The sequence below is a fragment of the Staurois parvus genome, unplaced genomic scaffold, assembly GCF_062004578.1.
Source record: "Staurois parvus isolate SC_StPar_1 unplaced genomic scaffold, SC_StPar_1.0 ptg002779l, whole genome shotgun sequence".
NCBI lineage: Eukaryota > Metazoa > Chordata > Amphibia > Anura > Ranidae > Staurois > Staurois parvus.
Window position 1 is genome coordinate 140,920 of NW_028320575.1, and position 13,775 is coordinate 154,694.

Genomic DNA, 13,775 nt, shown 5'->3' on the forward strand with positions numbered 1-13,775 from the left:
CATGTTCTGTCCCCCTTTGTAATGTACAGCGCTGAGCGAACTATTGGCGCTTTATAAATACTGTATAATAATAATAATAGACTGAAGAGGGGATAGCCTGTGGTGAAGTAGGCCAGTGAGGAGGGAGTTACAGTAGTTAAGGCGAGATATAACAAGGGAGTGAATGAGTTGCTTAGTGGTTTCCGGGGTTAGAAACGGGCGTATCTTGGAGATGTTGCGGAGGTGATGTCTACATGCGTTTGTCAGCGATTGGACCTGGGGCTGAAAGGACAGATTGGAGTCTAGAATGACACCGCGTAAATAAATAATGTGTAGAAATAAAAACGACAGTGAGAAGAAAAAGTCCTGATGGGACTTCAATATATATGAACTATAATAAACAAAAAAGGTGAATCCCTGAATGTGGGATCAATAATCACACTGATAGGAATGGTGACCACAAAGGCTAGAAATTAGCCAATTAAAGTGAAAAGGTTTTCGTGAATCCCTTAATGTGGGATTAAATATATCACACAATAGTGACTAGTGTAGTGATAAATAGTAATCAACATGAAAAGTGAATCCCTAAATGTGGGATCAAAAATGCATTACTAATGAATAGTGACCACAACAGCTTTAAAATAGCCAAAATTGGTGAAAACAAAAAATCGTCAATCCCTAAATGAGGGATTAAATATCACACTAGTAATGACATATTCAGTGATAATGCAACCAAATTAAAAAAATAAATAAAATATAAATAAAATATAAATATGTGACATCACACAAAAAGGTGATATTCAAAAGACAATATTGATATGTCACATAAGAATAGTCCAAAAAAACAATTAAAGTTCAATGGTGCGTATAAACCACCAAATAATACAGCGACCCAGAAGGTGCAGGTGATATAATTAAATTTGTGTGACAACCAGAAGGAAATAATCCATAAATGGCTGAATTGCCCCCTCATCTCCTTGAAGCGACCCAAAGGGCCAAAATGCCTTTTAGCAAACAAGAATGACTATCCACAGCCTGGTCAAGCCCTCTCGGATAGTACCGGTCCGCAGCGGTGGTGTCCCCTTCACAGATTAGTAAACGAAGCAGCAGGATCCCCCTCAGGGATGATATGGTATAATGCAGCCAGCTCACATAAAAAGGTTAGGATATAAAAGAAAGAAATCTCTGTGACGGGAGTCACTTTGGGTGGGGGCCCATGGAACCCAGCTCACTTTAGAGAGGTGGGGAGACCCTTGTCTCAGCTTCCCATATCCCTATTATGTGTAAGCCACCCTGTGCCTGTTAGGGGTACAGGGTGATCTGTCCTAATATTGGGGTGGGGGGTTGTTGATTGTTTAAAGCCATGTGATTGCATCCCATTGTTCTATTGTGTGTCTGGTTTGGGAGCAAACGTTTATGGGATGTGTGTGTTTATGTATATTAGCTTAGTGGGGGGTGTCTCCAGCAGCCCTCCCTCATGATGGGACTGTTTGCTGGTGTGAAGTTTGAATACCTTTGTGTCTCTTGTTGCTAAGTATAGATTGTGTCATTATGCAGGGAGAGGGGATTGCCCAGAGTGTGTAAAGAGCCAGTTTGAGTTTCAAATAAAGAGTTCCATTTTCAGACAGACTGGTGTCGTCTAGTCTTGTTTGATCGTCTGTGGTTGGTGTTCGGACGGGGAAGCGGTATTATAACGGTAGTACCCAAACGCAGACTGGATCGGTTCAGTTACAATCTCCCATAGTGTAAATCTAAAAAAATTTATTCTTGCTCCTTCAGCCCTGGTTCACACTGAATGCGGCTTTGAAATCGCGCTACTTCAGTGAGATTTCAAAGCTGAGGATCAGTGCGATTTCATGTGCGGCTTGCTGACATCTGTGCGACACCATACACAGGTGTCAATGCAAGTCACACACATTTGAATGGTTCTATAGCCGCAAATAGGGTGTGCGTCATGTGACTTTGATCTGTCAAGTCGCATGACAAGTCACACCAGTGTGAACCAGGGCTTATCACATACTGTTTCCTGCTCTGTGTAATGGTTTCATTGATACATTGTAGCTACATGTCTCCTGTTGCCAAAGATAAAAGTACAAATGCGGCGCTCAGTATTAGTTGCAGTGTGCAAATGATATCTCACAGTGTTAAAACTTAAATAGGTATAATACATGCGGATAAATGTGACTGTTGTGACACAGTAAGCAATGATGAACTTTCGTGACTGTTGTGACTGTGGTATTGAATAATATAAATAATACCAAAACTTATTGAATATAGTTCATGCGGAATGAGATGACTATAAACACAGTAATATTCATAACTTCTATGGCTAGAAGCAACGGGCATACTATGCACCGATAGGATAGTATCCCATGATGTCATAGACTGATAAGGTATAGTTCATGAAGATTTATGTGACTGCGGTGACACAAAACAGCGGATAATTTTCGTGACTGCTGTGGCTGGAAACAATGAGCAAACTATGCACTAACCAGATGGCACAGATAAATGTGCGTTGGAGTAAATAAGACCTACTCCTAGGTACTCTGGGGGTGGGAACTCAGCATGCGGATGTGATCATCAGGTGGAGGTACTTCACCAGCTGTCATCTATCCAGAGCAGGATTCCACGTCTCAACCGTGTCCAGCAGTGTCTTTTATAGCCACCAGGGGGATCGTACACGCAGATGCAAACATTTGTGAAAGAATGGGTCACTCTCAGCTCAGTGAATTCAAACATGGTACCGTGATAGGTGGCCACCTGTGCAATAAGTCCATCGATCCTTGCTACTAAATATTTCACAGTCAACTGTTAGTGGTATTATAACAAAGTGGAAGCAACTGGGAACAACAGCAACTCAGCAACGAAGTGTTGGCACCGAGAGTCCTCATCCTGAAGGATCCTTCTCCTGGTTTCCATCTGCGTGTACGATCCCCCTGGTGGCTATAAAAGACACTGCTGGACACGGTTGAGACGTGGAATCCTGCTCTGGATAGATGACAGCTGGTGAAGTACCTCCACCTGATGATCACATCCGCATGCTGAGTTCCCACCCCCAGAGTACCTAGGAGTAGGTCTTATTTACTCCAACGCACATTTATCTGTGCCATCTGGTTAGTGCATAGTTTGCTCATTGTTTCCAGAGTTCATCATTGCTTACTGTGTCACAACAGTCACATTTATCCGCATGTATTATACCTATTTAAGTTTTAACACTGTGAGATATCATTTGCACACTGCAACTAATACTGAGCGCCGCATTTGTACTTTTATCTTTGGCATCACTTGGAGGATCTGAGGTTGTTTCCTCTTCCATGCTGGCTGCTCCCACCTGTATTTTACCTGTTGTCACCCAGCGCTCATATATTTTTTATTTTACAATACATGTCTCCTGTTGTTCTTGTACACTCACACCCTCTGCTGGTCAGTTTCCAGTAATGCAGTGTATATTTCTTTACAATATCCTTGTTAAACATGTCCAGTAAAAACAATTTTAAAAATCAAATTTCATCATAAATTTAGGCCAAAATGTATTCTGCTCCACGTCTTTGCTAAAATAAAATCCCAATATTTGTAAATTAATTGATTTACGTGAAATTTATAGCGTTTCTAAATGGCGGTATATATACTGGAATTTTTTTTTTAAAACTAGTAATGGCGGCGATCAGCGACTTATAGCGGGACTGCAGTGGGCATTCTGACACTGGGGGGGAACTGACTTGGTGTCACTGATATCCCCACTAGAAATTCTGAAGGACCCTCTGCACACTGGTATATACCCTTTCAAGCAAACTATGCAACAAATAGGGATATTTGGTTCGCACATATTGCAATACATGTTTAAGCTGGCCAACTGCGTCAAAGTAATCCCTCTATGGCCAGTCCTACTCTGCCCTGCCTACGCAAGTGCTACTGTGGACACAATGCTAACATAGGGGAAAAGACACAATGGGGAGAGCTACAAGGTTCAGGTCTGGCTACTGACCCAACAATACAACAAACAAGAGATCCCTGTGCTCAAATCCATACAGCTAGTGCATGCATTTATCCATCAGGTGCTAAAGGGGTGTAACCACATTAACTCTAGAAATTCAATTCATTCATGGATAAATGCATGCACTAGCTGTATGGATTTGAGCACAGGGATCTCTTGTTTGTTGTATTGTTGGGTCAGTAGCCAGACCTGAACCTTGTAGCTCTCCCCATTGTGTCTTTTCCCCTATGTTAGCATTGTGTCCACAGTAGCACTTGCATAGGCAGGGCAGAGTAGGACTGGCCATAGAGGGGTTACTTTGACGCAGTTGGCCAGCTTAAACATGTATTGCAATATGTGCGAACCAAATATCCCTATTTGTTGCATAGTTTGCTTGAAAGGGTATATACCAGTGTGCAGGGGGTCCTTCAGAATTTCTAGAGTTAATGTGGTTACACCCCTTTAGCACCTGATGGATAAATGCATGCACTAGCTGTATGGATTTGAGCACAGGGATCTCTTGTTTACTGATATCCCCACTGACACCAATACAGTGATCAGTGCTAATAAAATGCACTGACACTGTACAAATGGCACTGGACAGGAAGGGGTTAACATGTGGGGCGATCAAAGGGTTAACTGTGTGCGGTTTTACTAAGTGTGCTGTGTTTCACTGTAAGCACACTGCTTTATATTGCTGTGCTATGCAGAGCCATACAAAGCAGTGTGCAGGAGCTGACAGAGGAGAGATCTGTGTTGTTGTTTATACACAGGTCTCTCCCCCGTCGGAGATACTCGGCGATCACCAGGTACCGGCGAATAATCACCATCCATACCCTGGTGATTGACAGCCGAGGCCGCAAATGGCGGCACGGGTAGAGCATGCCCCCTACCCAGAACTGCAAAATCATGCACTGTATATATACGTGATTTTGCACACCCGTGCCGCCCTGTAGCAGTATTTCTGCTATAGGGTGGCATGAAAGCGGTTAAAGGATAAGTTCACCTTTTAAAAAAAAATAATTAAATGCACATTTTTTTGCAGGTAAAAAATGTGCATTTAATTTTTTTTTTAGGAGCCTTGAAAGCTTTGCACCAGTGATCAGCAGATCGTGGGTGTAATCCAGGACTCCTGCAGACTGTCAGTGTATTCTGTCTGTCCAGACCTCATACGGGTACACAATTTCACACTGACAGGAAGAATCAATGAACTACCAGTGCACTGAACAGTGTCGTGATAGTTCATTGAGAACTACAAGCCGACAGCCACAAAGGATGTTGGTACTTGTAGTTGATTTTCAAAAAGTGACAGCGGGTGCAAGGAACCTCTCCCCATACTGCTGTCACACAGAGGGCTTGGATAGCCTAGTTGCTGCAGGAGCAGGAACATGTTCCATCCTAAAAATGGGTGGAACATGTGATGTGTTACCAAAGGTAAACTTGGCCTTTATCCCTTTGGCTGCCAGAGCACTTTTTGCATTTTTTTGCACACATTTAAAAAAATCACTTTAGGCCTGAAGAGTATATAAACCCCAGAAAACATATATTTTATAAAAGCAGACACCCTGAGAGAATAGGTGGTAGAGTAGCAGTTCCAATTTTTTATGTCACACAATATTACTGCAAAGGTCTAGGAAACACAAAATTTCAGTAAAAAACACACTTAAGTTCATTTTAGGGCACAAGAAAGCTATAAATTACCCATTTGTTGGTAAAATTTAAAAGATGAGTGTACAGAGTAAATCGATACCAAACATGTCAAACCTTAAATTTGCATGCGCTTTTTAAAAATGGCAACAAACTTTACTACCCTATATTTTCTATAGGCGACGCTTTTAAAGCCCCTTATAGGTCATCAGTTTAGCAGTACGGAGGAGGTGCTAGAATTATTGCTCTCATTCTGGTGTACGTGGCCATATGTAACGTGTATCGCAAGTGACGTTTTCATGCATAGGAGCCCTGAAGTAGGTGTTCATGCTTGTGTGTCGGGGGGGGGGGGGGGGGCTCCAATTTTTTTTATGGAGGTCAGGAGTTGTGGTTGGGTGTAAAATTTTTACAATGAAAAAAAAACAACTTTTCTTACTTTAACTTTTTTTTCCATCACATGTGATGATTAAATGTTTTTTGATTTTTTTTGATGATAGGTTCTCTTTGAGACATTTAGGGTCTAAAAGACCCTGCATGTGTCCCCTGCGCTCCATTGAATGGAATGCAGTGTACATCGCACTTCATTACATTCTTTCTTGGCTTTGATGGTAAAGCTGTCAACTGGGTCAACTGGGTCCCGGAAGTGACGTCATACAGGTCACTTCCAGGTCAGGATGAGAAGGGGAGGAGAGTGGACGCTCTCCTCCATCCCCTCTACCAACCGGCACTGGTTCTGGGCCTACAGATGGGCAATCGGAGCCCGGGGTACAGAGTGGCGGTGTTGCGTGCATGGGGGGGGCGGACTTAGGGGGATGGCACTGTAGCGTTGTCTGTGTAACAAATTAGACGGCAATACAGCCGCCCGAATGCCTCTACCTGTCAAGTAAGCCCAGCTGCTTGCCCGCAGCAGGGCCAAGTGTAAAAAAGAAACTACCTGCCCGCAGCCCGGCACTACATGTCCCAGGCGTCAGGCGATATGAATTGCATCCTTTAGGTGTTCCTTTTAAACACTTTGGAAGTCATCTCAGTTCACCTGTGATTGTATGGATTGCCGGTGATCCTTTGATGTATGTGTAGACATATTGATGGAGATTTCTTTTCAGGGGAATCACAGTTAACAACATTTATCATCATTATTTTTTTTATTATATCTTTTATTAAATTTTCCAACACAAAAATAGAACAACCTAATACACAAACACTTCTCACATATACATAAGTTCCATTTTACAGCACCTTACCCCCGGCCCCACCCTTCCTCCCACCATCCCCAACATTTTTCATCATTATACCATAGCTTTTGGGGGATGTTTGGATCATTCATCTCATTACCCCCATATAGTTTGTTTATGGGTTTTTTTTATCCTCACTCAATGTTTTTGTCATCTTCCATAAAACTAAGGGACCTTTATGGTGAGGGTGTAACTGGGGGACCATAATGGAAGAGGAAAATGCTAGGGAACCAATGCGGTATGGCCTGGGGTATGACTGGGTGCCCATTGTGGGGGTGGGGGCATTATACTTGGGGACCACTGTGGTGGGATATGATGGGGGGCCCTTTTATGGTGGGGGTGTTACAAGGTGATCATTGTGGTGTGAGGTATGACAATGGAGGCCATTATGGTGGTGGAAGGGGTAACTGGGGAATCACTTTGGTTGGGGGTGTGATTGGGTAACAATTGTGGTGTGGGGTATGAGTGCACATTGTGGAGGGTGGTTGGGGTGATACTGGGGGACCACTGCAGGGTATGACAGGGGGCCTATTATACTGGGGGCTAATACTAGGGGACCATTGTGTTTTGGGTTGTGACACAGGTCAATACTAGGGGGCCATTTTGGTATGTGGCATGAACCGGAACCCATTACAGTGGGGTTAGGTTCTCTTTAAACTGTATCCAGCCAATAACAAAAATGTAATAAATTGCAACTTGCCAGTTTTTAAAATGTGGTGGCTGCATTAGTCTTCAGTGGAGTTAGAAAATACTGGGGGGCTATTACAGTGGGTAATATTTGGTGTCCATTGTAATAGGGTTTGACTGGTGGGTGGGGTGACTGAGGGATGTGTAGGTGGACAGTGAGGGGTAGCAGGATGTGGGATGATGTGGTAGGATGTGTCCACCCATCAGGCGGATTAATGGCAGAGAAGTGTGGGGGACACAAAGGACAGAAATATGCTAAAGGGAAAAGGTGAAACCTGTTGGTTGGAGTGCTTGTTGGGCAAGCAACGGTTAGGGTCTGGATAAATGTACTGAAAGGTCTCATGTTTGCAAAGTCTTGTAAATTACAGGTTCAGATTTTTAGTTAGAACCTAAATGCACCATTAAGACACCACCAGAACATTTTTATCAAATAAATCAGTAGAGCCAGGGGCAGACTGACAACTCATGGGGCCCCCGGGCAATAGGGGATCATGGGGCCCCTGTGTCCTTGCCCAAGCTCAAAAAAGCCTATGAAAAAGGTACCAGGGGCATCTCATGGGGCCCCCTACTGACCCCAGGCCCTCGGGCAGTACCTGAGTTTCCAAATGGTCAGTCCGCCCCTGATTAGAGCTTGTTTTTCAGGAAACCCACCGAGACAGAATGGCGGAACACAGAAGAGAGGGAGCGGGTGAGAGTGTCGGTGAGAACTGGGCGTATCATCCCCAGACTTGTGTTCCAGAGATCCCAGATCCGTGGAGAGGTGAGGCCGATGTCTGTATAGAAGGGAGATGACTATTACCCCTCATTAGATGTGATGGACACATTAGTTTGCCTTTTCCTTTATTTTCTTCCGTTGATCCTGCCAGTAACACACTCCTGTCCTAGGCTCCCTGTGCTCACTCATTGTACTGTATGTGCAGTCGAGGAGTGTTGTCAGAAATCCCCACTGATAGTGCCAGAAACCCAGTGAGCTCCTTCCTGTGTTCTCTGCCTGCAGTATTAACAGCCCTGCCTAGTTCCTCTGTGGACTACAGAACACCTCCCACTGTGTTTATAGGGATAAGGATGGGGGGGTTTGTAGTCCAAATCAAGAGCAAGCAACCTACAGTGACAACATTCCTCCTCCATGTGATGAGTCGTCGCCCTAGGACAGGAAGTGTTACTGGCACAGGATCATCAGGTGAAAAGAAGACTAATGCAGCCACCACATTTTAAAAACTGGCAAGTTGCAATTTATTACATTTTTGTTATTGGCTGGATACAGTTTAAAGAGAACCTGTCATAAAACACACAGTGCAGTTTCCTAGTGGGGTCTGATCATACTGCCACCGTGACTCTAGGACCCCGCTTCTAGGTACCTGCACTTCATACCTGCAGCAGTTACCAGACAGTCCACCCATATACTCCATTTCAGCCATATTCCAGAGGACTCCTCACATACAGGATGGGCTCACTTCCTGAAACTGTGTCGTGTAACTTCCCCTCCCTCTCAGTAGTATCACTGGTTACATTCCAGCTTCTGTGGCAGGCAGGGGCGGACTGACAGCTCATGGGGCCCCCGGGCAATAGGGGATCATGGGGCCCCTGTGTCCTTGCCCAAACTCAAAAAAGCCTATGAAAAAGGTACCAGGGGCATCTCATGGGGCCCCCTACTGACCCCGGGCCCTCGGGCAGTGCCTGAGTTTCCAAATGGTCAGTCTGTCCCTGGTGGCAGGTCTGATATTATTTGGGGGCTGTGAGAAGTCTTCATTCTGACACTTGGCCCATCAGGTTTTCTGCATGTGAGAGACAATACCTCCCCTGCAGTGGGTGTGATTGGGAATATCTCTCCTGTATCACCTGCAGGGTTCTCAGATCATTAATTTAAAGGCAAAGCGTCTTTTATTCTTGGATAGAGTAAGGGAGGGTTATAAGTCTGTTATTAGCCCTTTGTGTCCCATTGGGGAGATTTCCGTTCACTTTCTGTCCCATAGCCAAAACAGAAAGTGAGAGGAAATCCTTCCATAGTGAGAGAATCCCTGGTTGTCACCAGAACCAGTGTCCCCATTGGAAGATTTCCTGATCTGGTGATCACTCAGAGTTTGCAATCTTCGTTAACCTTCATTTTCCTTGATAATGATCACCCGGACATGTGTATGGCATGAATCTCTCTGACGGGGACACAGAGTGCAAGAAAAGAAAAGTCTCTCCCCGCTATCCAAAAATGAAAAGCGTTTTGCCTCTAGTTATATGTGATAAAAGGGTAGTGCGGGTGTCTGGTGCACTACAAACATTTCTTCTACTGTAAATGGATTATTCCCTAATTAATTGTAATGCAGATGGGAACGTGTGTTGTTGCAGCTCTCTCAATCAGAAGGAAACATTTGTAGACATTCCTTGTGCTATTTTTTTTTCTCATTTTCTCTTCTTGATAAAACAAACTTAAGTGTCGGTCTTCTAATATCCCTTATTATAGCCAATCAAATACAAGAGGAACCATGCATTCAGGTCTTCTGTGTAATATTGGCTTCACATCAATAGACTTTAGTTATGATCACTGGTTATTTATATTTTATGTTATACCTTGGAATACCTCATACCTGGTACAGACATGACTTCTTTACATGCACAAAGATCCTCTGGGTCACGCTCTTCTTTCACCTGAACTTCCTCCATCTTTCCACTAGAGGTCACTATTCTACCTCTAAATCTCCACTAGATGTCTCTCCTTCACCATATTCTTTCCTCCTTTCATCTAGATGGCCCCATAGACACCTCTGTGGAAGAAGCTTTGGAAGGACCTTCATCCCATCACTGAAAACATTTCAGGAGGAGATCATGGAGAAAATGGGCATTGTAAAGACGAGAAGGTACAGGAAAATCCTTCAGGTATTCATAGACTTGGACAGTCTCTAGTGCAAGGGTGCTCTACCTTTGGAAGTCTGAAGGCCACTTAAGTGATTTGGTAACCAGTCACGAGCCAATTGAACTATGGGGTATTACCGCCCCCTCCCTCCAAATAGAAAATGTAAAGGATCCCTTATTGTCCTTATATAAGGCTGCTTTCACACTGATGAGCTGCAGTTTACCCGCACCGCAGTGCACCCATGGCTTTCCAGCAGGTTACCTGCACTGAGCTGTAGACCTCTATTACATATTGTGGGTGTAGAGCACTTTCTGAACGCGCACCTAAACTCTTGCTTGCATGAGTTTTGGTGTGCTTTCAGAAAGTTCACCAAACCCACAGAATATAATAGAAGTCTATGGAACCAGCGAGGCTCCCTGTTGGAAAAAGGGAATACTCCATCCATCCATCTGGGATAGGGATATATAAATCACCATTAGCATTAAAACTGAAAGTAAAAGAAAATCTCCAATTTTGGGATGTCCCTAGAAAAGTAATAGAGGGGAATCATCCAATGTGGATGCTAGTTCTGGTGGCCTGGAGGTCCCCAAGGGATACTGAGTCTCTGCAATGTTTGGCATGACGCCCAGCAAGGACAAAAACTGAGTTTCTGCAATGTTTGGTATGACGCCCAGCAAGGACAAGAACTGAGTCTCTGCAATGTTTGGCATGACGCCCAGCAAGGACAAGAGCTGAGTCTCTGCAATGTTTGGCATGACGCCCAGCAAGGACAAGAGCTGAGTCTCTGCAATGTTTGGTATGACGCCCAGCAAGGACAAGAGCTGAGTCTCTGCAATGTTTGGTATGACGCCCAGCAAGGACAAGAACTGAGTCTCTGCAATGTTTGGTATGACGCCCAGCAAGGACAAGAACTGAGTCTCTGCAATGTTTGGCATGACGCCCAGCAAGGACAAGAACTGAGTCTCTGCAATGTTTGGCATGGCGCCCTGCAAGGACAAGAGCTGAGTCTCTGCAATGTTTGGCATGGCGCCCTGCAAGGACAAGAGCTGAGTCTCTGCAATGTTTGGCATGACGCCCAGCAAGGACAAGAACTGAGTTTCTGCAATGTTTGGTATGACTCCCAGCAAGGACAAGAGCTGAGTCTCTGCAATGTTTGGCATGACGCCCAGCAAGGACAAGAGCTGAGTCTCTGCAATGTTTGGCATGACGCCCAGCAAGGACAAGAACTGAGTCTCTGCAATGATCCAATGGGGACACTTGTTCTGGTGGCCTGGAGGTCCCCAAGGGATTCTCTTCATTTGCAGAGATTTCCTCTTACTTCCTGTTTGACTATGGGAATTAAAGGGAAATCTCCACAATGGAAAACAGAAGGTGGGGAGAAAAAACAAATCTGACAGTTGTTATAACCCTCCCTTATTCTATCCAAAATGAAAAAAAAAAATAAAAGTTTGCCTATCTTCCTACTTTAACCACTTGCCTACCAGGCACTTATACTCCTTTCCTGACCAGGCCAATTTTCAGCTTTCAGCGCTGTCGCACTTTGAATGACAATTGCGCGATCATGCAACACTGTACCCATATGAAATTGTTATAATTTTTTTCACACAAATAGAGCTTTCTTTTGGTGGTATTTAATCGCCGCTGGGGTTTTTATTTTTTGCGCTATAAACAAAAAAATGCTAGAAATAAAAAAAAAAGATTTTCTTTGTTTCTATTTTAAAATTTTGCAAACAAGTAATTTTTCTCCTTCACTGATGTGCACTGATAGGCGGCACTGATGGGCACTGATAGGCGGCAATGATGGTCACTGATAGGCGGCAATGATGGTCACTGATAGGTGACACAGGCAGCACTGATGAGCTGGAACTGACTGGTGGCACTGATGGGAACTGGTGAAGGGCACTGCTGGGCACAGGTGGGTGGCACTGCTAGGCACAGATGGGTGGCACTTCTGGGCACTGATGATCAGTGCCGATCTCTTTTATGAGAATTGCTGGTTCTCGGCAGTACTTTCCTCACGCTGTGACAGCATGAGGAAAGTGCAACCTGTAGCAATTGTACGTACAGATATGGACACGGACATCCATTTTGCTAAAGATCCTCCATCTTGTGTCATTCTCACTCCAAATCAGTTCCCCCCTCCCTTTTTGTTGAATGGCATGTGGTGTGGTGTGGCTGAGTTCAGGAGTGCATCGGGCACAGCTGCATACACTTCATGGTTGTAAACCCAATTAGCTGATGCCATGGTGTCTGTTAGCCTCTTGCTCTGAGCTGCTCGTAAAGCTATAAACCCGTCAGTCACTGGACTTAAAAGCATTCTGGAATAGCAGTAAAACCTACATCCCATTTGAAACCACTTTTTCATACAATTTTGTAAACTCACGGCCGGAAATACGTACAATAAAACAAAGCATATATTCAGATAGGTCAGTATAATGCGAGTCACCTGATACCTTACATCCCTAGATTACGTCTACCCGAGAGCAGAAAGCGATATCTCTTTAACTGTCACAAGCAGATATGTCATATCTGATGTCAGGAGGTTCAGAATATCATTCTGCATATTATACTACTAGTGGATAGGATGCTACATGTACCTATGGAAGGTTATTGACCATGGTATAACTTGTGAGGGATTTTGGTCCTAGCCTGGGTCTCTGCCTAAACCCCCCTCCCCAAAGGCAATTGGCCCTTGGCTTCAGTAGACACCCCCTGCTGGAGGACTAGAAAAGAGGCCTGAGAGAGGTAAGATGAAGAGATTCTCCCTTTTAACATCAGGAACCAAATTCGGGAGAAATGGTACCCTTTTGTTCAGGACACTTGATCTGCTTAAACCAAGGACTCTGGCAAGTACTCTACCTCTCTAAACTTCTTTCTGTTATCTCCCTGTTGTGTTATTGCTCTCTGTATTTATATATATATATATATATATATATATATATATATATATATATATATATATATATATATATTGACTAAATCTTTTTCTGTAAATATTTTTATTGCACCATTTTGACCTTTTTAGTAATAAATCCTATTTTCTGAAAAGTGTTGAACTGTTTCTAAAGCTCTTTAATGCAAACTAAGAATCCCTGTCTCTGAAGAGCGCTACTGTGTGTTTTAAACTTCTGCATACATCTGCCTCTGGTGACAGTGTGTATACAGATGCTTATTCAAACATCATAATGTTACTACTACGATTGGTGAGTTTCCTCCTTCTCCGTACAAAAAGGCGGTGGTGGCAGTGTGAAGGGTTAATTGCGTAATGAACCTGACCCAGTAACAATCGATCTCAGGCTGCGACACATAGATTGTGGTCCAGTGAGCTGGAAAATCTTTGTGCAGGGTGCAGCTGAGCGTGGCATTGTTACTCACGTGACAGCGTGGTTTTAGATTGGCTAGTCCTTTGGTC

At 43.9% G+C, this 13,775-nt stretch overlaps 1 protein-coding gene across 1 annotated transcript in view; it reads right to left on the minus strand.

The window, feature by feature from the left end:
• Positions 1-10,173, minus strand: part of LOC149429137 (uncharacterized) — a 40,433-nt gene extending 30,260 nt beyond the window's left edge. The window contains exon 1 of the mRNA XM_089666688.1: positions 10,098-10,173. Coding sequence (XP_089522814.1) covers positions 10,098-10,173 — 76 coding nt within the window. The remainder of the gene's footprint in view (positions 1-10,097) is intronic.
• Positions 10,174-13,775: the final 3,602 nt, after the last annotated feature.